Below are 23,460 nucleotides of genomic sequence, written 5' to 3'. Positions count from 1 at the left end.
CCCTCTTTCACCTCCTTAATTGTTTTATAACGACAGCCTCTAATGTCTTCCTTTAACTTAGGGAATAACCAAGTCACACAGAGCAATGTCTGGACTACAGGGAGGGTAAGGAACTGTCTTGATGTCCATCTTGGTCATGATGTCTTTCTGCTCTTTTCTAAGCACCTTTGGAATAAACTTTGCATAAGTCTTCCGCATCTTCAGTTTCTCACAAATAATTGTGTGTACAGTTCCCACACTGACATCAAACTGTGCACTTATGGTCCCCAGCTAAAAATTTACTTATTTAGCCAATTAACTCTGGTATTCTGACTTACTTATTCCTCCCATACCCTTCATCCCTCACAGACTCCCTGCCATCCTTGAATCTCTTATGCCACTCAAAAACTAATGCTCGATCCATGCAGAATGATCCAAAAGCAGTCTGAAGCATTCCATACGTTTCTGTGTCATTTTTTTCAAGTTTAAAACAGAATTTTATTGTATATCGTTCTTCTAAAGTGTCCTCACATCCAGATTACATTTTTGAAATTCACTACCTGTAACAATCAGGCTTTTGTAGGATGTATTCCAATTGCTGTTGTAGCTGTTCATTTAAACCTGAAATTATTCAAAATGGTCAGTCATCTCATAAGATGTATAGCAATAACACTAAAATTTCAGGAGTTTACAACAATTTTATATGCCTGTACAGAAAAAGTCTGGAAACTTATTGAAGGCATCTTGTATATATATATGTATATGTATGTGAAAGTGTGTGTGTGTGTCTGTGTACATTTCCCTATGCAATAACTGTCAATCTTCAGTCTATAGACTCAAAATTTGATATATAGTGTAGTATGATTTGGGAAAATCTTTGTAATTCGTTTTTGACCAAAAATTTTGCTGTTAAGGGGTCAAAGTTCAAAGATTTAACCTTTGACAACTCTACCAAACTCCTTCGCCAATTTGGGATCTAAACAATTGAAATTTTAGATAAAGGTTCCTTGCACATAGATCTAACTTAATAACTTGATTTAAGCCCAAAGCAATAAATGTTAAGGGGTCATAATAGGGATCAAAGTTAAAAAAATTGACCCCCTTTTTTTTTTTTTTTTGCTCAACATACACCTCCAAACACCCGGGCGACGTTGGGCCGAAATGCTAGTATATATATATATATATATATATATATATATATATATATATATAAGGTAAATTGTTTACTTTAAATGTGCTCTGTTTGTATACACCAATCATAGTGGATTAAAATCTCTTTCTCATAAACAAAGTTTTTTTTATAGTGAAAAAAATTTTTTTTTCATATATAAATTTTGTAAATTTAGAAAAAAGATCAAAGTTCAATGAATGCCTTTTTATTGGGTTCCAGAACAAATATAGTGTAATAAAATAATTCTCCAAGTTCAAAATATCCAGTTTTCTCAGCCATGATTGCCATAAATTTTACAAATTTAAAAGCCAAGCCAAAAACATCTAAAATTGCTTTAATTCTTTTTTTCCTTCCATAAATCAAGCGTTCAGTGATTAGTTATCATATTCTTACAGCCGTTTCATCAGCACAGCAAAGTCGCGTCAATAGACACAACTGGTTCTTTATGTTTTAGGCGTGAACATCTGTTGGTATAGAGTGGTCCAAAATCATCTTGATCATAGATCGTACAGTTCAAATACCAGATGATCGGTCAAAATCATTTGTCACCTTACGGCATCAACTAATGAAATCAGTTCCTGCCACCTATTTGAAGGAGTAAAACAATTTCTGTATCTCTGTTGCCATCCAACACATGCCAGCATATAAAACAGATTTTAAGATGATGATGATGATCATCATCATGGTAATGGTGATAATGAGGATATAAAAAAAAAAACCCAAAACTTTTTGGCACTTCTTTATACAAATGAAAAATATATTGAATTCTGATTAAAACAAGGTAACTACATAATTGTCAGGTCTCAAATAGTAACAAATCCAAAAATTATGAAAAACGATAAGGTAGAAAAATAATTATTAATGAAAAAAGAAATTTGTGTAAGGAAGTGAAATCACTATATTACGCTTACTAAAAAAAAAAAGATACAAGTCGACAGGGTAGATAATTAAGTTCTATTGCTTATGTCATGTGACGTATGCAATTCAAAATGTTGGACAAAATTTATTCACCATATAAACTTTATCAAAGTTTTTCATGAATTATTATTTTTCTACCTTATTGTTTCCCATAACTGTTGGATCTGTTACTATTTGCGACGTGACAATTATGTAGGTACCATTTGTTTTACTTGAAATTCAATATTTTTTCGTTTGTATATTTATAGATGTACCTACTTTTCTCCTTTTCTATCATTCGTAGCTACAGTCATCACTTTGTTGTGTTTATTGGTTGCTTTAAAAAATTGAGAAAAGATCTCGCCTTTTTCTTATAAATTTATTTTGGTCATCCGACCCAATTGTGTATTTTCATACAAAGGCATTTCAGGAAAAAACATTATGTACGTTAGTGTCATATCAAAAGTAGTGTAAATTCCAAAAATTACAGAAAAATGACCCAGTAGATGTGCTAGAGCTGATTTTTGGAAAAAAAGCGTGCTGTAGATCGAGAACAAGCAAGATGACTGATCTGAAAGATAATGTCATTGGATTTTGCTCAAAGCAACTTAAACGATAGAATGCAGTTATCTCCCCCTGATTTCGAACTTCTAAAGAAGTTACAGTGAAAACTCGCAACTTTTTTTTTTTTTTTTTTTTTTACAAAGGTATCACCACATTATCAAGGCCAAGAGGCCACTCAAGGATAAGGGTTAAAGAGTGTACAGTAGAAATTGGTCAATATAGTAATCATTAGTAATGAAAATTTGGTAAATTTAATAACTTATATGGAACGGCTCATCAAGAACTTATTTACTTTAGACTTGAACACAACCATATTGTAGTCAGCCGGAAAGCAGGAAAACGGAAGACAATTCCATAGGCGTGCAGTTCTAAGAAAGAAGCTTTGTTCATGGAATCTACGTTTAGGTTTAGGCACAGATAAAGAGTGGGGGAAATTAACTTGGAAAAATTTCGTTTTTACTTATAATTATTTTTCTACGAGACTTTTTTTTGTAATTTATACTAATTTCAGCATGACGTGTAAGTATGTCATAATGTTTTTATCTGAAATGCATTTTTCCAAAGGCACACTATAGTGAAGTTGCACCTTTATTTTTACGGATACAGTGATTTGTACTTTTGTATTTTTTGAAAGTGTATGCATTCACAACAATATGTATATACAGAAAATATAAAAATAATATGAAAAGGTTTTCACTTCATTATTTACATGTTAAGATGAATATTATTATTTACAATATTATTATTTAAAACTAAAAATGAGAATACATATAAATCAAAATGTTAACCCTACCAGACCTGAGTTACTGAACCTAATTTGTCCCCTGTGCTTGGCCTCCTATGCAAAATTGTAAAATCCAGATCTGGAGCTAAAAAATTGCGACTCCATCCCTCATCAACCACATCAGAATCTCCCCTATCACCTGGTTGAATAACACACCCTCTACTTTGAATACTCGATTTTGATCTACGCCCGTTTGCATCATCAGAATTATCATCACTTTCTCCTTCATCGATATATTCATCATCTTGATTTAGAAACATACTCCTGATCAAATTTGCCTTCGTCTGAATCAGAAGTTGTTGCTTTATCCAACACTTGTTGCACCGTGAAACCCCTTGGTTTCACTCTTTTACCTGTCGAAGTGCTTGGTTCATCACTAGTTCGCTTCATGGCTACTTTAGTCTACAAAACAACTCATAACTCTGAAAAAAAAAAAAAAAAAAAAAAAAAGAAAAAAAAAAAAGGAAGCCATTTGCAGAATGTTATGCTTGCGCTAAATTGAGGCTCAGCAGTGATTGGGTAGCTATTTTTACCTCTCTGACAACACAAAAACAATTAACAGTATATTGGTAACTTGGTCTGGTAGGGTTAAGAGCATTTCGGCCTAAAAGCAAAAAATGTAAAATGACAAGTTAATGGCCTGACAAAATTTGCAGTTGAAACATGACTGCATTTGTGCGGCAATTCAAAATTCTGTTTATTATTATTGCTAAAGAGCTCTACTTTTTATTGAGCAGTTCTGAAATAAATATTAAGAAATCTAGCCAAAAATTGTCAAAAGTAGAAACAGAAATTCGATAGAATTATTAAGTTTTAACTGTTATAGATCAAATTCCAGCTACTTATGCAGAATACAGACCGTGCTATATTTTGTAGATAGGATTTTCAAGTTAAATTCAATTTTTACGGTATCTCCCCTCCCCATTTAAAGAATTGATTTCTAAATAAATTTATTATTTCAACACGGTCCATATTCTGCATAAGTATCCAATTCTGAAATAAATAACATTTAAGCTGACAAATAAAACATGTTATCCTATATGTATGTTTTAAGTTCTACTCCAATTATATTTTCCTGCTGGCAAACCAATTTTCATTTGTTATTGTTGTCTTGTGCTATTGGCAATTTTTTTTTTTTTTACAAGGTAGTCAACACTTATCAAGGCCCAGAAGCCACTCAGGGATAAGGGTTATTGTGTGTACAGTATGTTAGTGTTAGAGATTTGATAAAGTGTCTTACTTTAGGAGGCGGTTCATCAGGAATTTGTTTACATTGGCCTTGAAGACATTCAGGTTGTAGTCAGGTGGGAAACAGGCAACCGGAACAGAGTTCCACAGGCGTGCAGTTCTAAGAAAGGAGCTTTGTTCATGGAATCTACGTTTTGATTTTGGCACAGATAAGGAGTGGGGAAAATTTTTGACAGTGGTTTCAGCTAGGCGGGTGTTTATTGTGAAAGATTGGCGGGGGGGGGGGGACCAGTGATTGGAGTTCAGACGAGCACCTGCCATGATAGTAACGATAAAACAAAGACAGGCTCGCAATGTCTTTCCTGTGGGAGAGAGGTTGCAACGAAGAAAAAAGGGCATCACCCACTAGGCTATGAAGCCTATTTTGTACTCTGTCAAGGCAGGATAAGCTATTTTTAGCAGCTCCTGCCCAGATGTGGCAGCAGTATTCCATCCTTAGACGTACTTGGCTTTTATACAGATAGAGAATTGCATAAGGGGTGAGATATCTTCTGGAGCAGTAGAAGGATCCAACCATTTTTCCAGCAACCTTGGCAACTGACTTGATGTACGCATTCCATTTCAGATCAGGGGTAAAGGTCAAGCCCAAAAGCTTATCAAAACATGGAGGTTCCCCTAGACGAGAGCCACCCATTTCAATTGATGCCAGATGGGGATCAGAGCGTTGATGATATAAAGATAGGAGCTTGGTTTTAGATGCATTAAAAGTAACCAGCCACCTCCTCCACTACTGTACCACGCGCTCAAGATTAGAGAAGAGAGAATCTGAGAGAACTTTATCATTTACGGCCTTTGATGTGTTGCCATAGATGGTTGTGTCATCAATAACATACTTTGCTACAATTTATTAAAAAAATTACTCTGTTCATTCCGGATGACTGCTAATATGAAACATTTTCAAATAATCACCTAAAAATAAAAATATGTATTAAATTGAAGAATATAATAAAAGCTGTTTACCTTAAGCTTAAAAATGTACAGACAAAAATTAAAATCCTGTACAATGGTGGATAGGTACATCTAGCAATGGTTATCTAGCCTTAATAGAGTTCAAAACCGGCTTCAAAACTTAGGTTATACTCTTTTCTCTTCCCTGCAACATCTTTCCCATAGAAAAGATGTTGCGAGCCTGTCTCTGCTCTATCGTTATTTTCATGGCAAATGCTCGACTGAACTCCAATATATGGTTCCCCCTTGTAAACTTTTCATGAAAAACACTCGGCTACCTGAAACCACTATCAATTTTCCCCATTCTTTATCTGTGCCTAAACCTAAACATGGATTCCATGAACAAAGCTTCTTTCTTAGAACTGCATGAATGTGGAACTCTTTCGATTGCCTGCTTTCCAACTGGTTACAATATAGTTGATTTCAAGTCCAACGTAAACAAGTTCTTGATGAGCCGTCTCCTTTATTCAATTTACCAAATTTCAACTACTAACAATTACTACGATATTGTACCATTGACTACTGTACACTCATTAACCCTTATCCTCGAGTGGCCCCTGGTCCTTGATAAGTGGTAACTCCTTCATAAAAAAACATGTACTACTAGAGAATCCTGTGTAAAAATGGACGTCTTAAAAATCTATTAGAGTTGTGAAATGTCTAGAAAGAGGAAAATTGAGAACAATGTAAAGGCGTTAAAAGCCTCAGATAAAATGACTGCCAAAAATTCACACAGGTTTCACCATCTAATCTAAGACACAAAAGTGTAAAAGTATTAGTTAGTAACATGTTATCTAATTGCATAACACATCACTTTAGAGGTGAGATCCGGTTTCCATTAAAAGCAAGACCGGATTACTGTCTGAGCTAGTATGATGCTGAAAAAAAAAAAAAATATCAAGCAATAACGTAAACATATCACTAAGGAACTCAAAACGTTTTCAAGATGTAATAGGAGTTTGGTCATGTTTTTGCAAGCATTATTTCATAAAGTTAATTTGAACATTTTAGAAAACCAAATAATATTATAAAAAATATTATATCAGCAAAATGAATAAAAAAACAACAATCTTCTTTGAAAAAGGTGTCTTACATTGAAAATCTTGGAGAAAAAAAAATGATTTTAATTATTTGGTTTTCTAAAGTTTTCAAATTTTCAAGATATATTTTTGTAATTGGATAAAAATCAACCAAAACAATGCAAATTAAACTGGCATTTAAATGATATCATAAAAAAATATAAACAACTAAAAAATAAATAAAAACACTGAAATTTCATGAAAATATGCTCATCTTTTTTTCAAGGCATTTTTAGTTGTATTATTAAAATGGGAAAAAAAATCCTACAATCACATGTCCATTTGAAAATGATTTTATGTATTTTTAAAAAAGTTTTTTTTTGTTTGTTTGCATAACAAGGTGCATAATGTTTCTTTAACCCATATTCTGAAAAGCAAGAGAGAAAAAAAATAAAACGAATAAAAAATTGGGATCTTTAATTTTCTCTTGCAACAAGAAAATGAGAACCACTCCTGTTGTTGACTTTTCTCTTGCATCCCTGCATTCAGCAAATAACACCCAAATGGAAGAATAAGGTCATAAATCCTCCCCTGCTGCCTCCAAGACGTTACCACTATATGCCAAATCCCAATAGAATTCAACTCCATATTTACGAAATTGCTCTCGTGCAAAGCTTTCTGTAGGGCATGCCTTGAACTTCATCTCACCAAATGCACGTGTCTTCATAGTTCCCTGAAATATGAAAATTCTTGGCATTATTCATCTATATATAAAGTTTGGTATGTAATATATATATATATATATATATATATATATATATATGCATGCATGTATGTATATAGTAATCTCCTAAACTAATAACTGGATCATTATAAATTTCCGAATATTTATTCTAAGTAACACAGTAAGTAGCATGAACACATTATTATTTTTGTAAATGTTAACATTTAGGGAGTGCATATATAAAGTTTTTATATAAACTGATCATTATGAATTTTTGAATATACATTCTTGATAAGACGGTGACTTGACATTTTTGTAAATTTTACCATTTAGGTGGTGGACCCATCCAAACTCGTCCCAAGCCCAAAAACTTTTAAAATAAGATCCAAAAATTTAATAGAGAAAAGAATTGCTGTACATCAAATTTTGTGTTATCTATACTATTAATAAAATTCTAAATGTTTGTTTATTTATTTATGTGTGTGTGTATGTATATATATATATATATATATATATATATATATATATATACACCAATAAAACTTTCGAATGGATGCACTGAAATTCTTTTTTTTCCCTGAAAGGTGCGAGTCCTTAGATTGTCCTTATCTATATATGGTTTGTAATGAACAATGCTGAGTCACGCAAAAAGCCCAAAATAAGGGTTTTGGGGTCGTTCGTGCAATTGTCGAAAAAGTTACCTGCCCATGTCAACAGAATTTAGCACTCTCTGTATATCTCGACATATGGACAGGACTTGTGGCGCAATGGATAACGTGTCTGACTACGGATCAGAAGATTCTAGGTTCCAATCCTGGCAAGTTCATAATAATTTTAACCATCATTTTATCCAACGTTTACTCATTATCCTTAAACTTACTTTAGGTATTTTTGTTTTTTCAGTGATTTTGTTTTGTGCATATGGGAATTTCCCCTACTCCAAGTTCACAAGGTAAGCATTGATGGTAAGACGATGTGGAGTATACTTGATTTTGGGTTTGACTCAGCGGTGCAGCTGCTAGTATTAAATAATACATTTTAAAAAAATTGATGCTGATGTGTCAATAATATGTATGTGCCTGGTAAAATCCTAAACTATTGAACATTATGAATTATGGAATATGTATTTTAGGCAACACAGTGAGTAATGTGTGCACATTATTTTTTTATTATATACTTTTTTTTTTATTAGATTTATACCATTTAGAAAATATGCCCACCAAACCAGTACCATCCACTCCAAAGAACTTTAAAAAAAAAAAAAAAAAAAAAAAAAAAAAAGATTAAAAAAAAAATTAATGCTATATTTATTGCAATATATCTGTCCTAGCATGAGTAATTTTCTAGCATATATATATATATATATATATATATATACACACGTTTCAAGGTTCAAAATTTATATATACATTTAAATAAAATAGGCAGAAATATGTCTTTTGGATCTCATTCAGCTAACATCTTATCAGGAGAAAATTGTTGGTGCCAAAAACATAATTGCAAAGAGAGTAAAAATGGTAAATATGAAGTGTTGGTGAAAATTTTTCAAAAATGTTTAAAATAAATTTGTTGTAATAATTAGAAACTTGTTGAATCTTCAAGTTTGGTTCTGAGGTTTTACTGCATTTTTTTCTCTGCTTTTTTCTTTTGTGTGTGGTCGACAGACTTTTGAAATCATTGATATCTAATTTTAGATATTCGTATTTCAAGTTGATTTGATTTTTTTTTATCCTGTAATGTGGTGTGACTATCACTGTATTTTCAAGTTTGTTAAGGAAAAGAGAAAGGACTAATAACAAACAAACAAACAAATTAAGCACACACAAACTTCAATATTCAACAAAGCTCTTTAGATATAGAAGCACTCCAAACAAACAGATTCACACGATAAACTACTTAAAGATCATCATCATGTTTGGTTTAACATCTGTTTTACATGCTAATTGACTTCCAAGCTAACTTATCTCTGACTAGGCATTTATTTATCCTTCTTTCTCTCAAGTCCATTCTTCTCATTTTGTGGCATGTTTTCTGTGACTTCCTTCCTGTGAACTAAACCTGCTACCTCAACCATTTTACATCCACTAATCCAAGAACTTTTATTCATTCTTTTAATGTTGCCATATATCTTCTGCACACATCTCCCTATACTGTCCAGATTTAATCTCCCTCTGAGCACATCAGAACTAAGTGTTTTTAAGATTCACATTACATATTCTTTGTATCATTCTTGTATCATGTCTCTCCACGTCACGTAATGTCCTCAATCCTGATTGGCCAGGTTGCACTACCATGCATCATCACACTGCATATATGTGCTTGGTAGACTTTTCTCTTAGTTGGCACTCTGCTGGTTAGTAATGGCAGAATTGAAAAAAGTACTAAGTGAATTCTCTAAAATGTGAAATAAGCATAATCAAGGGGGAGATAATTTGTTTGTTTTATTTATATTTGAAAATGAACCAACAATTTCATTAATCATCCCAATAAGGTGTCATGTATGATATGAAAAGAAACTGGAATCTTATGAAGATATCAATAATACCAGTTATTATAAGTGCCACTGGGCTTATGAAGAAGAACTTTAAGTCCTATCTAATTAATATACCTTGTGAGCCAAGCGCAAAAGAGATTCAGACAATTGTCCTTAAGGGAACAATGAGAATACTAAAAAGAGCTCTCAGCTGGTTTCAATAAAAAGCAAAGCAATGTTGGCAGCTAGTTTGGCTGCCTCATACCCAGCATTACAATCTTCAAAGAAAGAAAATGAAAAAAAAAATTGAAAGAATGGATAGTTCTTGGGTCAACAGATGTAGATTCAGGAAAAAACCAGGGAAAATATAACAAATGTTAAGGATGCACTTGAGAGGAAGAAGGATAAAGATCTGGTTAGAAATAGGCTAGGAAGCAAGGTTATCCGGTGTCGCCCGGCTTCGTTACATCTTACCTAATTATTTTTGAGAGAACATAAAAACAGCTGAATCCGATTCCACAAAGGCCACGTGTCTTTTCAATAGGAGTCACTTATCGCCCAGAGGCCGTCGACACTGATCGCTTTGTACATCGGAATTTCATTCGTATCCTCGCCACCCACGGGCTCAGCGAGCGGCGCCGGGCTGTCATAGCCAATTTAACGTTATCACGTTCTCCCGCCATAAGCTATGATCTTATCTTCTTTTCTGTCGTCTTTACTTTTTCTTCCTTTCGTCGTTTACAACTGCCTTTTTTCCCTTTCTTTTTCCACGCCCGTTGTTCGGGCTCACCGCTACTCTTGGCCTTTTGGTCAGATCAAAGTGCAGCATCTGTTCTTCGGATGCTGCATTTCCATTTCTTGTTCTCTTTCGGTGGAGGAGAAATCCTTCACGACTGGGACAATTTTTATTTTTGTACCTTTGAGCGTCTCTCATTCCAGTTTTACAGCAACCCTTTCCAAGTTATTTAGTGCCGAATCCAGTTATTTTGAAGAAAAATTTTTTAATAGGATATATATATATTTTTTTTTCAAGTCGGTTTCTAACTATTGACATAGTTGGTTGGTTGGTTGGTTGTTTTTGTTTTACGGCATATCAACCTTTTTCATGTTATTTAATGCCGAATCTAGTGATTTCGAGGAACGATTTTTAATGGAGTCTATTTAACCCATAGTTGGGATCCTAACAGGTACTACCACTCTGGGTCAGAGTGGACCTGGGAGCAATGGCAATTAAAGAGTGGCCCCACACTCCCCAAATCCTGCAAGTTGCTTGGTTGGTTGTTTTTGTTTTATGGCATATCAACCCTTTTCAGGTTATTTAATGCCGAATCCAGTGATTTAGAAGAAAATTTTTCAATAGAATATATTTTTTTTTTTTTTTCAAGTCGGTTTCTATTTAACCCATAGTTAGGACCCTAACGGGTATTACCACTCCGGGTCAGAGTGGACCTGGGAGCAATGGCAATTAAAGGGTAGCTCCACACTCCCCAAAGCCTGCAAGCTGGGGCCTCACCATCGGATATAGTTGAGGGTCATATTCAGGACCATGGAAGTTGGAAATCAATTTCTTAAAGATTGACAATGCATAGTGGTATGTAAAATGGATGTTAAGCTACTGCTGCTGCTGATGATGATGATGATGACTACATTTCATAAGAAGAAGAAGAAGAAGAAAAAGAAATAATAATTTGATTTCGTTACCTCCCATACAAGTGAACATTTGTTGGGCTTTATTGCTTCTGCTTCAGAGTCACTGTCATCTAAAAATTAAATAAATAAATAAACCAAAAACATGTGGTGTTAATAAAAATAAATAATAAAAAGTTCTTGATTATATTACTAAATTTTTGAGTATTACTTTCTACTAAGTGATACCTTAAAAAAACAAACTATTTTTTTATCTGCACCTTCAGGGTATTATTCCTTTGTAGTCACAGATAGGTATATAAGACATTTTGTCTTTGAAATCAAGTAAAAGTGACCAAAAATGTTAATTTTTAATAAAATAATTACTTTATATTAACATTCAATAAAAACTTTTTTTTAAACAAAATCTTTAAAAATCTAAATTCATCAAAATTTTCTGCTGAACTATCCCAACGTTTTTTCTGCTTTGTATGTCTGAATTTTCCCCTGAAATATTATGTTATACGGAATTCTTACCAAACCACAACAATGACAGTAATTAAGATTTTAATAAAAAAAAAAATTACATCAATAAAAGACGGAAACTACAAATCTCATTCCATCATTATATGTTTATTTTGCTTCATTTCACGTTTACTTGGTACACACATGCATTGTATTGCTATAAATTATCTTTATATACACACTAAACAATGTTTCAAGCAAACTACATTAGCCTATTATTAGTATTTATTTTCTGCCCCACGAAAGCAAAATGTGACACAAGGTTGTTTTTAATGTGGGGTTAAACCAGCTCCCCAAAAAGAAGGCCAAAGGGGCACTCTGGTTGGGACAAAAAATAATAATTGTCTTAGTACAGAGGGTATCCCCTCCATTGACAGAGACAAATTACCTTAAGAGTAGTCTTGGAACAGATACTACACTTTGATCATGGCTCTTTATTCAATTATTAAGTCTTTAAGGTTACCTTAAATATCAATTCTGAGAAAAGTAGCTGTTTATTCAGTTTGCATCATCTTAATCCACATTTATACAAATTCAGTTAAACATATATTTTAGAATGTATCCAAAACAATTTATTGATGACACTGAGTGATGGGTGGCACTTTTAATTAGCAATTTCCTTGCACACAGAGAACAGAAACACTGACAATAGAATTCAGTAGGATTTTCTGTAAATGTTGAAAAAAAAAAGAAAAAGAAAAGAACTTTTCAGTGCACAGACACACATCTGCGGAAAGTTTCTGCTTCATACAAATTATATTGACGTTCTGTACACAAACTGATCAATTGTTACGTTGCAACTGTGTAATTCTCTCTTTTTGATGCCTTGTTTATGCTTGGTGGTTCCCTTAAACCATAACAATATTCAACAGCTTGCAATCTTCCTTGATCACCAAACACAACGGGGGATAACGATACAAACCATGCAGATTCCCAACCAGATGCAAAAACGAACCAGTAACCAAGGTTTATTTAGGTGAAAAGGTGCTCATATATGTAATTAGTTTAGATTCATTATTTTAAAATATTGTACAAATTAATATTTATCAAAAAAGCAGTTGAAGTACATGAAAAAAAAAAAAAGAAAGTGAATGTGTACACAAGTAAAAAAAAAAAAAAAAAAAAAAAAATCTTGATACCATCTTTTGTGTGTTGTTGAGATTCTGACCATTTTATTCGATGTAACATCAGTCGTTTGAACTTCTTTTGTTGCTTGGGACCTAAAAAGAAAACAAGAAAAATATATAACATAATGACGTACAATGTCAATAATGACAACAATTTTTCATGAAGAATTTGAACATTTAAAATAAAAAAAAATTATTATTTTATCTGCAAAAACATATGATGTTTGAATCTTAGATAATATAATTTTCCCCACAAGCAATAAACATTGCTTTAAGTCTATATTATTATTGGGTAATTTTGTATGATAGTCAGTTATAGATTTTAGAATTGTATCAAATTTTGCATGAAATGTAGGGCGTATTGTAGAAGGGTAAAAATATACGCATCTCAAAAGGTAAAAGTTACTCAGTAGTCATGACAAAACTAAAAACACCTGATTCCACTTCCATCAAGGAATGAAAGAGTCATTTTTCGGGTTCAAATTCCTCCAAATATGGCATAAATCATTGTTGATATCAAATGTATATCATAATAGACTAAAACACATCCTCCTCCTCTCTCTACTCCTACTATTAAATTATTGATTAAAATTCTCTACAAAACCTAGACTAGTTGTTATTATTAATATGATTGTGATATGTATTAAAAGATTGAAATTGATAAAAATATTAATCATAATCACTCCTCTTCCTCATCCTGGAAACGTTCATAAAATTCACATATCTTTCTACAATCCAACCATATTTGATACAAATAAACTTCAGTCTATCCTTGATTTGACTATCAAGTTTCAGTTATGAATGTCCAACAGTTTTTTTGTTTTATAGTCATTCAATGACAACGACAACTTGTATATGATGTGAAAAATTGTCAGTAACTTAGACAACTGTCCTCTTAACACTGTCCTAGTTTTGACTGAGATAGCCCCCTTCAGTTCGAGAATGGTCTAGGGATAGTTGTGGTAGACATTCTTTCAGATGACCCCACAGATAAAAATCAGGTGTGTACATGTTAAGGTCTGGTGAGCTAATTTAGGATCATACCTCCTACTGATGAGTCAATCAGCAAAATGTCCCTCCATGTCATTGAATATTGCCATTCAATACTGCTGAACATTCATGATTGAAATTTTTTTTTGGGAGGAAGTGGGGGGGGGGAGGATGAAGTCACTCTATATGAGAGAAGTTCTTGCATATAATTTATGTCTTATCGCAAATTGTACATCTGAAAGAATGAATTAATCGCAATGCACCGATTAAAAACGTGTTTTTGAAAAATCCTTGAATTATCAAAGTAATGCTTACCTCCTTCCACGACAACAACATTACAATCTTTAAACAAGACAACAAGTCCAGTCATGAACAGCTGCTTAGCATTCGTTTCTATCTTGAATTTTCGGGCAGGATTATTTAAATCTCGAATTCTGAAAAAAAAAACACATAAGATAAGAAAGGAAGAAATATACAAAACAACTTATACTAACATGTTATCCCCAAAGATGGAGAATTGGGAAACGTTTTACATAGTTGGATACTTTTTTTAAAACTAGAGTCAAGAGCAATTCCTTATGGTTATCTGAAAGTTGACTGAAAAACTGACACGTGACTCAATTTTGAAGAAAAAAATTCAAATTCAGAAAGAACAAAATGACCGAACAGTTCTCTTTTGCTTTTTATGCAAACATTTTATCTTTAAGTGAATGCTGTAGTTTGTTTCAAGAATTGTATATAGTGTATAGATAGATTTGATGTTTAGAAGGCTGTGACAATGTGATGTAAGGTTATTTGTACGAGATGAATCGAATGAATGCTTGGGTTGGAAAGTTCAGTGCTTCAAGTTCAAATTAAAACTTTATCAAAACATCGAAAAAAAACACAAAAATAACTAACGTAAGGCAAATGAATGATGTTAAATGTAAAAATCGAAAAAACAAAAAATGTAAAAAATTGAAAAAAAAAAGAAAGAAAAATGGCTTAAATAAGCCTGTTTCGATATTAAAATTTAAAAACTCGGTGGGTACCCGGGTGTTTTTGGGTGTGTGGTCGGGGGTGGATAAGCGAAGTAAAAAAAACAAAAACAGAAAAACGAACGTTACGTGAAAAATGGCTTAAATAACACTGGTTCAATATTTAAATTTAAAAAATCAAAAAACAAAAACAAAAGACATCTCACACCACGATTCGAACCCAAAACGTTTAGATAATGAACCAACGCACTAACCAACTGACCTAACACGACGTACATGAAATTTAGTCAGTTTTTCAACTATTTAAAGTAAATCAGGTCATGACGTCATCTAATGCATGCATAGAACCGGTCGTTGTCACGAGAGGAGCGTTTTTGTTTAAAAAAAAAAAAAATGTTGGCTGGGTGTTTGGAGGTGTAAAAGAAAAAAAAAAACGTTTTAGTAGGAAAGTAGGCTTGAACCCCGAACCTTTGACGTGGAGGTAGAAGCAAAATGGAAAAAACCCTGGGACCTAACCATCTCGGTCACAAGAGAAGAGGAATGAAAAGCATCTTAATTTAACGTTTATAAAATGAAATTGACAGGTGCGAAAAACCTAAGTCGCGTGATGTTTGACCTTGAAACATGATGTGGCTGCAAGCCAGTTTTCACTTGTTTTATACTGAAAAGCGAAAGAAACATGCGGCGATCGAAATATCTGAAAAAAAAAGAAAAAAAGTAGCGCATGAAAGTCGGGCAAATTAAGTACACACACAACCCCCGTTCTTAAGTGGTAGATATTATCATTTAGACGGGATATAAAAAGTTTTACGAAGAAGCGAGCCGAGCTAGAAGGCCAACAAAAAAAGCCTTTTGCAGACACACAAAAAGCTAACATACATACATACATTTTCGCTTTTATATATATATATATATATATATATATATATATATAGACTAGCGGGGGTAGCAATATATATATATATATATATATAGACTAGGGGGGAGGCAATAAAAAAAAATTTAACAATTGTAACATTTTGTCATTTGTTAATAATGTTTATTAACTGTGTTTCTGAATTTACAAAATAAAGATTGTCTGCAAGGACTTGTGGCATAATGGATAAAGTACTAGTGAAAGACAGCAGGTTGTCTTCAACAAGGAAAACCTTGAAGAGGTCAATCGATTTAAATACGTTGGCTCCATCATCACTACAACAGGCCAAGGGGAAGGATGTTTTGATGAATAAAATTACAAAAAAAAAATATTTTTATTCTTATCCGCAAAAATGTTTTCTGTAAAAGAGACATCTGTTTCTAAGAATCATGTTTGTCCATGTATAACTGTCTTCAAACACGTTGCATACATGTATTAAAAAATAAAGAAAAGTAAATAAAAATTATGATACTTGTGTTACATGATAAAAGGGCTGTCCCCTTTTCATGTAAGTAGAAAATTAGGGAATTAGTTAAATGTAAATATGAAATAGGATAGTCAAGGATTCGAACTTGCGAAGCTAGATTTGGAATTGAAAATTCCAATCATAAGTTAAAATAAATACAGAATGGTATTGAAATAAGGAATTGCAATTGTTTAGCTTACATATCTGTATATGGAAAAGGAATGTAATAATGAAATTTGTTTCTGTTAAGGAATTTAATCGTCAATTGAAATTGTAAACATATTTTGTAAAAATGTTATTTGAAAAATAGGTTACTGAACTCGGGGTCAAGTCAAGTTTGGCAACGTGACGCATGTCAGCCAACGTGCTTTATAAGCACATGTTTAATCATGCGATGACGTGATGAGTTTTCAATATAGGTAGAGTTTTTAGATGCAGCCTGAGAGTTTGAGAGAAGAGTCGGAGAGAAGCAGAGAGGTTCAGACCGATTCTCCGTTAGAAACAAGACACCCTCTAGAAGTGAGAGGGTTTTAGAAATAACCATGTAAAGAAACTTTGAATTCCTCAAGCGAAATCATGGAATGGTCATGAAATAAAGGACGTCATCATCTTTGTGTATCTGCTTCGTCGTGTTGTGATTCAACAGAAAAGGTATTGTCCATTTATGTTATAAGAACTTTGTGAAAATCATCATCTCAAAAATAGGTAAGAAATATATGTATTAATATTTATAGAAACACTCCCGTTCATACAGAACTGTCTCTCTCTTTATGTATACCTGTTTATGTCTCCAATATGCTATCTCTTACAACATGAACATCTTAAGACATATGAACACTCAACACATGAACACGCCTAAGACTGTCTATCACTCTAAGACTAAAATCTCTCACTAAGACTCTCACAAATATGAACAACAATTTTATGCATTATAACTGGACCCCCCCAAAAGCATTTTAAGTAAAAACACTATTACGTATTACATAGAAATTAGTAGAAATTTAAACAATGAAAAATGATTGAGTAGAAGATCTGTAAGAACTATATTTTACAAAAAAACAAACAAAACATTATTGTATATTCTTTCCATCATTTTCTAATTTGAAATAGAAGAAACTAAGTGAAAACAAGGGAGATAACTCGGTTTATCATGTTAGATACTGGTAGCTGACCCCGAGAAGAAAAAACTTTCCAAGTGGATTCAATATAAAGAATGCAGAACTTTTCACCATTGTCTTACGGAATGCATAATTTGACCCAGAAATATGTGGAAGGATATGGGTCAAAGGTTGAAACAATAGACAAAGGAAATATTAAACATTCCAATAGGAAAAGAATGTTTTTATAAATAAAATCATCAAAGAAAAAATCAATTAGTTGGTCAGAGAAAACTAAGCTTGTCAACCATTTCTTCACTGCCCGACAATTGCCTAACCCTGCACCACCCCATGCGTCTTTCAGAAACATCAAAATACTAGTAATAATTTATAATCAAAAGCTGATTTGTTGGTGTGAAATAAAAGTAATATATTTTTAATAGATCACCTGTGTTGTGATTTTACTTGATTGTCAGTGTGTGTGTGTGTATATATATATATTATATGGTACCAGAAAAATACAGTTTAACATTTATATAGACTGGACTGGACATTTTAAAATGGTCACAGCAAATTCATAACAGTCGTACAGAATTGACTACAATAGAAGAGACTGATAAAATTGCAATATCAAAAAAAAGAGAAAAAAAAATTTTTTCTTGCAAATAATCAATCATTTTTTCATAACTTTTGAAATTTTTACTAATTTCAACATGACACATAATTATATAAGTGTTTTTACTTAAATGCATTTTTTTAGTATACACTCATATATAAAAACACAAGCACTAAATTTCCATGCCATTACGCTGAACAACTCACCTGTAAACTGAAATATTTACACCTAAGCTGGTGTCCTCTTTGATTTTTCGAATCTTTTTATCTCGTCTCTGTTCAGGGGTTAATTTACGAGCAGCATTTGCTTCTTCATGGGCCCTGGAAATTGGAAAGGATTTTATTTCCATCATTAAAGTAGACACAAATATTGTTTGAATTATTCAAATTGGAAAGGATTTTATTTCCATCATTAAAGTAGACACAAATATTGTTTGAATTATTCAAATTGGAAAGGATTTTATTTCCATCATTAAAGTAGACACAAATATTGTTTGAATTATTCAAATTGGAAAGGATTTTATTTCCATCATTAAAGTAGACACAAATATTGTTTGAATTATTCAAATTGGAAAGGATTTTATTTCCATCATTAAAGTAGACACAAATATTGTTTGAATTATTCAAATTGGAAAGGATTTTATTTCCATCATTAAAGTAGACACAAATATTGTTTGAATTATTCAAATTGGAAAGGATTTTATTTCCATCATTAAAGTAGACACAAATATTGTTTGAATTATTCAAATTGGAAAGGATTTTATTTCCATCATTAAAGTAGACACAAATATTGTTTGAATTATTCAAATTGGAAAGGATTTTATTTCCATCATTAAAGTAGACACAAATATTGTTTGAATTATTCAAATGAGTTTTGAGCATTCATATTTTATCAATTAGATAGCATAAGTTCTGCTGATCATAAATAACACATTAATCCCTTTAAAAAATATTTCATTCAATTTCCTGGAAAGAAAACAAAAAACAAAATTTTGCAGTGCTATTTTTACATTAAATTTACATAGCAAACTGAACAACTTGTAAAATTTGTAAACAGTAAGGTTTACAAACAGTATTTGAATAATCTGAGAATTTGGTGTCCAATCAATAATACAAAAGTAAAAAAAAGTTTTTAAATTACAAAAGTTGTGTAAAATTTCTCAGGTTTGGTTTAGTTTACGGCATATCAACCTTTTTTAGGTTATTCAATACCGAATCCAATAAATTAAGAAAAAGATTTTATTTCAAATTGTTTATATCTTCAAATATTTATTTATAGTGTTTGGTTTAATTGCTTGGAGGAAAATTGTTGTTTTTGTTTTTGACTTTGTAGAACATGGTGGAGTTTTGCAAAGGGAAAGGAAAAAAACAATAACATCAATATATATTATTCCTTAATTGGAATTCATTTTGGAGATGAGCATTATATACATTAATTTTATTTTTTTTATTTCGGACTATTATTCTCATCTTTATTAGTTGTTGTTTTCATCTTTATTGGTTGATGTTTTTCATGACGTTTCGGCCAACTATTCCTCTGGCTTTCGTCAGGTGGTAACCGCGACGGATAGGAACTTCGAATCTCCTAACTGCATTCTCAGCAATCACTGCCATCCGTAGTTGTTGTCGTCTCACCACGTTTTGGCCAAGTAAACATCTGGCCGGCTTTGGGTAGGATTGAAACTGCTATCTTCAGACAATGTCCATCTGGAACTGTAGAGATTCAACGTCTCTATCAACTGCGCCACGGGCCCCGAAGGGCGATCAAGGTTGGATTCTTTTATCTTATAAATCTACGTTTATTTATTATCTGATCTTCAATAGTTGGGTCCGTACCGATTATATATTATTCCTTAATTGGAATTCATTTTTGAGATGAGCATTATATATATTAATTTATTTTTATTTCGGACTATTAGTCTCATCTTTATTAGTTGTTTTTCATCTTTATTGGTTGTTTTTCATGTTTCGGCCAACTATTCCTCTGACCTTTGTTTGGTGCATTTTAGATCAGAAAGCTAGTATGTTCAGAAATTCTTCAGCAATTATCAACTCTATAGGTAATCATCTCACTTTCAAATGAGCTGCTTAAGCTATAATTATTCAAAGAGTTTTGAAAAGTTTAGAGAGAAGGGAGAGAAAATGAAGAAAGAATGAAAGTGAGATTGAGAGAGAGGGAAATAGAGCGGAGAGAGAGAGAGAAGGTAGATGTAAAGAGAGGGAGATGAGGAGAGATTAAAGAATGGAGTTTCATTTTATGTATGTAAGCTATGTTTTATGGAAGTAATAAAATAAAAAGTGAGTCTTGAATATTTACCGTTGTCTTTTGACCATCTGTGCTCGTACATGAGCTTCAACCTTCGTTGGATCTTGTACAGCTTCTGTTCCAAGCACTCGCATCAAGTTGGCCATTCTGACTAGAAACGATCATTAGAAATAGAAAAGGTTAATAAACAAATCAAGTTGCTTTCTTTCATTAAGTTTTATTTTTCAATACTTTCTGATTAAGTAAAACAAAAAAAAAAAAATCTATTAAACAAGAAATGTTTGGGATTTTTTTTCAATGCGGACTGATAATTTGGATTATTCAAACTACTGTTCTCATCTTGGATGTTACTCTCAACAAGTTTTGGCTAATGTAAGCTCCAACCTTCTTCAGGTGTCTCAGGTTGAACTTGAGAATCTTTCTTTTGAATTTGTTTTGAAAAAAGTGACAATTTACAAAAATCTCTGAAAATATGTTGTATTGATATTAAAGTAGTAATTATGTGAAACTACTAAATATTTAGCCCCCCCCTCCATCTTCCCCAAAATCAATCTATCTCGGTATTCACACGACAATTTCTCTTTTCTAAGTTCCACAATACAACTGTCTGTATTATTGCAAATTCTCTACCATGTTTGTTTACATGACTGTATCAGCCAACCTGTTATCTACTCGTTTAATGTGAAAACAAGTAAAGCTAAGATCCAAACTGTCACTCATACTTAAGCAACCTTTTGCATTGAGCAATTATTCTACGCTTACCTTTCAAAACATTGACAAAAACTGTGTAACAATCAGATTACAAAATATTAAGTCAGTGCAAAAGATTTTTCCTGATTGTAGACGGGGCATTTTAAACCATTATATTTTATGCATATTCTTATTATATAAACCTATCACCGCAATGAATCTATAACGTTTTCTTTCAGATTACCAAAGCATCATTCATATTTTTCTGTAATATTCTCACCCATGTTGACTTGAAAACGACCTTCGTCAAGAGAGGGAGTAATATGTCATCATGATAATGCTTATCCTCACACAGCGACTGACCAAAGATCTAGAAGAATTTGGTTGGGAAATTTTGTCCAATCCTGAATATTCTCCTCACCTAACTTCCCTTGGATTATCACTTATTTCGAGGATTACAAAACCATTTAGATGGCCTTAGGCTAACATCACAAAAGAAGATCGAACACGAGTTGGATTCATATTTCATATAGAAATTTTTACAAGCAATGCATTTATAAATTCATTGACAAATGGAATCAAGTTATAGAGAGCAAAGGTCATTATTAATGTGATACAGATTTTCAAAAACACAGTTCTTCATTTTCAAGATGAAATTTTAAGTCATCAAAAACTTTGCACTGACCTAATAGTTAAACTCAAATAAGAAATATAAAAAACAAACCTTTAGGTTCAGGAGGAGGTACAAGCCCGAGCCGGATTTTTTCTTGTAATTCTTTCTGTGCTTCTGTTTGGTTTTGCCCGCGTAATTTTTTTCGTTCCTTTTTGGTTAGATAAACAGGAATGGCTATTTCGGTTTCAGGTTCAGCTGATGAAACGAGAAAAAAAAAAAAAAAAATTCAGAATAAACACATTTGTGGAATGAAGCGTGTATTTGCTATTTGAATGCAGAAATGTCAGTTTGTGGGAGAAACAACAAACAATTGAGTAAAATCATATTAAAAAATAAACACAATGTCACTCACTACATCAGCTCTGATTGACTTGATTACAATAGAGGAGACAAAGTTGTTCGTCAATCCATCCAATCAATGCTGCTATGAAGAATTTGTATTTCAAGCCAAACAATACAAGTCCAATTTATAAACAACTAGCAGACTATCTGGCATTTACCAATCATAAAATACGCTTAAATATGATATTTTAATTTATGCAGATATCATATTTACTATTACTATAGAGCAATTGTCTACTGATATTATATCGTACCCAATATATAGCAGTGGCCGCCTGGCATGGCTCGGTCATAAAAAATGCTTACATATATTTTAATTCATGCAGATTTTCTATTTATTATTATAGAGCCAATACTATCGTCTATTATATTGTAACCAATATGTAGTAGTGATTTTAAAACTTAAAATAAAAGGTCAATTTTTACAAGTTGCCCCAGCGTCCTTTAACCCCTAGAAAAACTGAAGATCTACTTTTTAAATTTTTTATTTGCACCCCCCCCACCCCGTAAAAAAAAAAAAAAAAATTAAAAAATCCAGTGTCGTTTAACCCCTAACAAAAAAAAAAAAAAAAAAAAAAAAAAAAAAAGAAAAATGAACATCTACTTAAATGGCCTTTATGAATAATAAGTAAAGAGAATTTTGGTATTATTTCCCCCTCCCTCCATGAAAGTTAAATTTATTGTGTTATTTTATGTTTTACACTACTAAAATGTTGATTAAATATATTGTTATTCTATGTTTCAGATGTAATTCTCTCCCTCCCCGCAAAATTGTCATGTGTGCTGCCCTTCCACACCCTCCTCGTGCTCGCAAAACTTGAAATAATGCCAAGGTGACATGTCTCGTTGAACTCTAAGTGGCCAAGAACTGGGTGATCACTTTATGTTAAATTTATATGGGGAAATGATCCCCACTCTAAAATGCTATTTTTTTTTTCTTTTTCAAAATTTCCCATTTCATATTATTCATAAGGGCCTTTTAAACGTATTAGGCAAAAAAAAAAAAAAAAAAAAAAAAAAAAAAAAAAAAAAAAAAGATCTTGATTTTTTTTAGGGGTTAAATGACGCTGGGGCAGCTTGTAAAAACTGACCAAAAAAAATATGACTTGAGTGCCATCAGTTAGAATCGAAATCAAAACATAGCTTTCCAGCCTTATTCATTACTGTCTGACCAGAATCCATATGCTTACAAAACTGTAAAAAAAATAATGTTGTTAAAAATATGTGTATTTGTGCATGCACAGAAATAACGTTTAGTCGACTTACGCCTGCCAAGTTCCAATTTTTTCTTCAATTTTGACCCCTTAGTAGCTATTTTTATCGGCTACCTTGCATTGTATGGT

At 32.4% G+C, this 23,460-nt stretch overlaps 1 protein-coding gene and 1 non-coding gene across 2 annotated transcripts in view; one reads left to right on the top strand and one right to left on the bottom strand.

Moving 5' to 3' along the window:
* Positions 1–6,864: 6,864 nt before the first annotated feature.
* The window catches only part of LOC145245922 (U4/U6 small nuclear ribonucleoprotein Prp3-like), a 75,532-nt gene continuing 58,936 nt past the window's right edge, over positions 6,865–23,460 (bottom strand). The window contains exons 15-21 of the mRNA XM_080107662.1: positions 21,827–21,970; positions 20,464–20,563; positions 18,354–18,467; positions 14,391–14,509; positions 13,098–13,178; positions 11,509–11,567; positions 6,865–7,343 (exon numbers count right to left, since the gene is read on the bottom strand). Coding sequence (XP_079963788.1) covers positions 7,188–7,343; positions 11,509–11,567; positions 13,098–13,178; positions 14,391–14,509; positions 18,354–18,467; positions 20,464–20,563; positions 21,827–21,970 — 773 coding nt within the window. The 3' untranslated portion in view covers positions 6,865–7,187. The remainder of the gene's footprint in view (positions 7,344–11,508; positions 11,568–13,097; positions 13,179–14,390; positions 14,510–18,353; positions 18,468–20,463; positions 20,564–21,826; positions 21,971–23,460) is intronic.
* Trnar-acg (transfer RNA arginine (anticodon ACG)) lies at positions 8,088–8,160 on the top strand. The gene has a single exon. It is a non-coding gene; the product is annotated as a tRNA-Arg (tRNA).

This window comes from Euprymna scolopes, chromosome 23, assembly GCF_053919585.1.
Source record: "Euprymna scolopes isolate OS-2025 chromosome 23, ASM5391958v1, whole genome shotgun sequence".
NCBI classification, from domain to species: domain Eukaryota; kingdom Metazoa; phylum Mollusca; class Cephalopoda; order Sepiida; family Sepiolidae; genus Euprymna; species Euprymna scolopes.
This window is presented reverse-complemented; position numbering and strand designations above follow the sequence as displayed.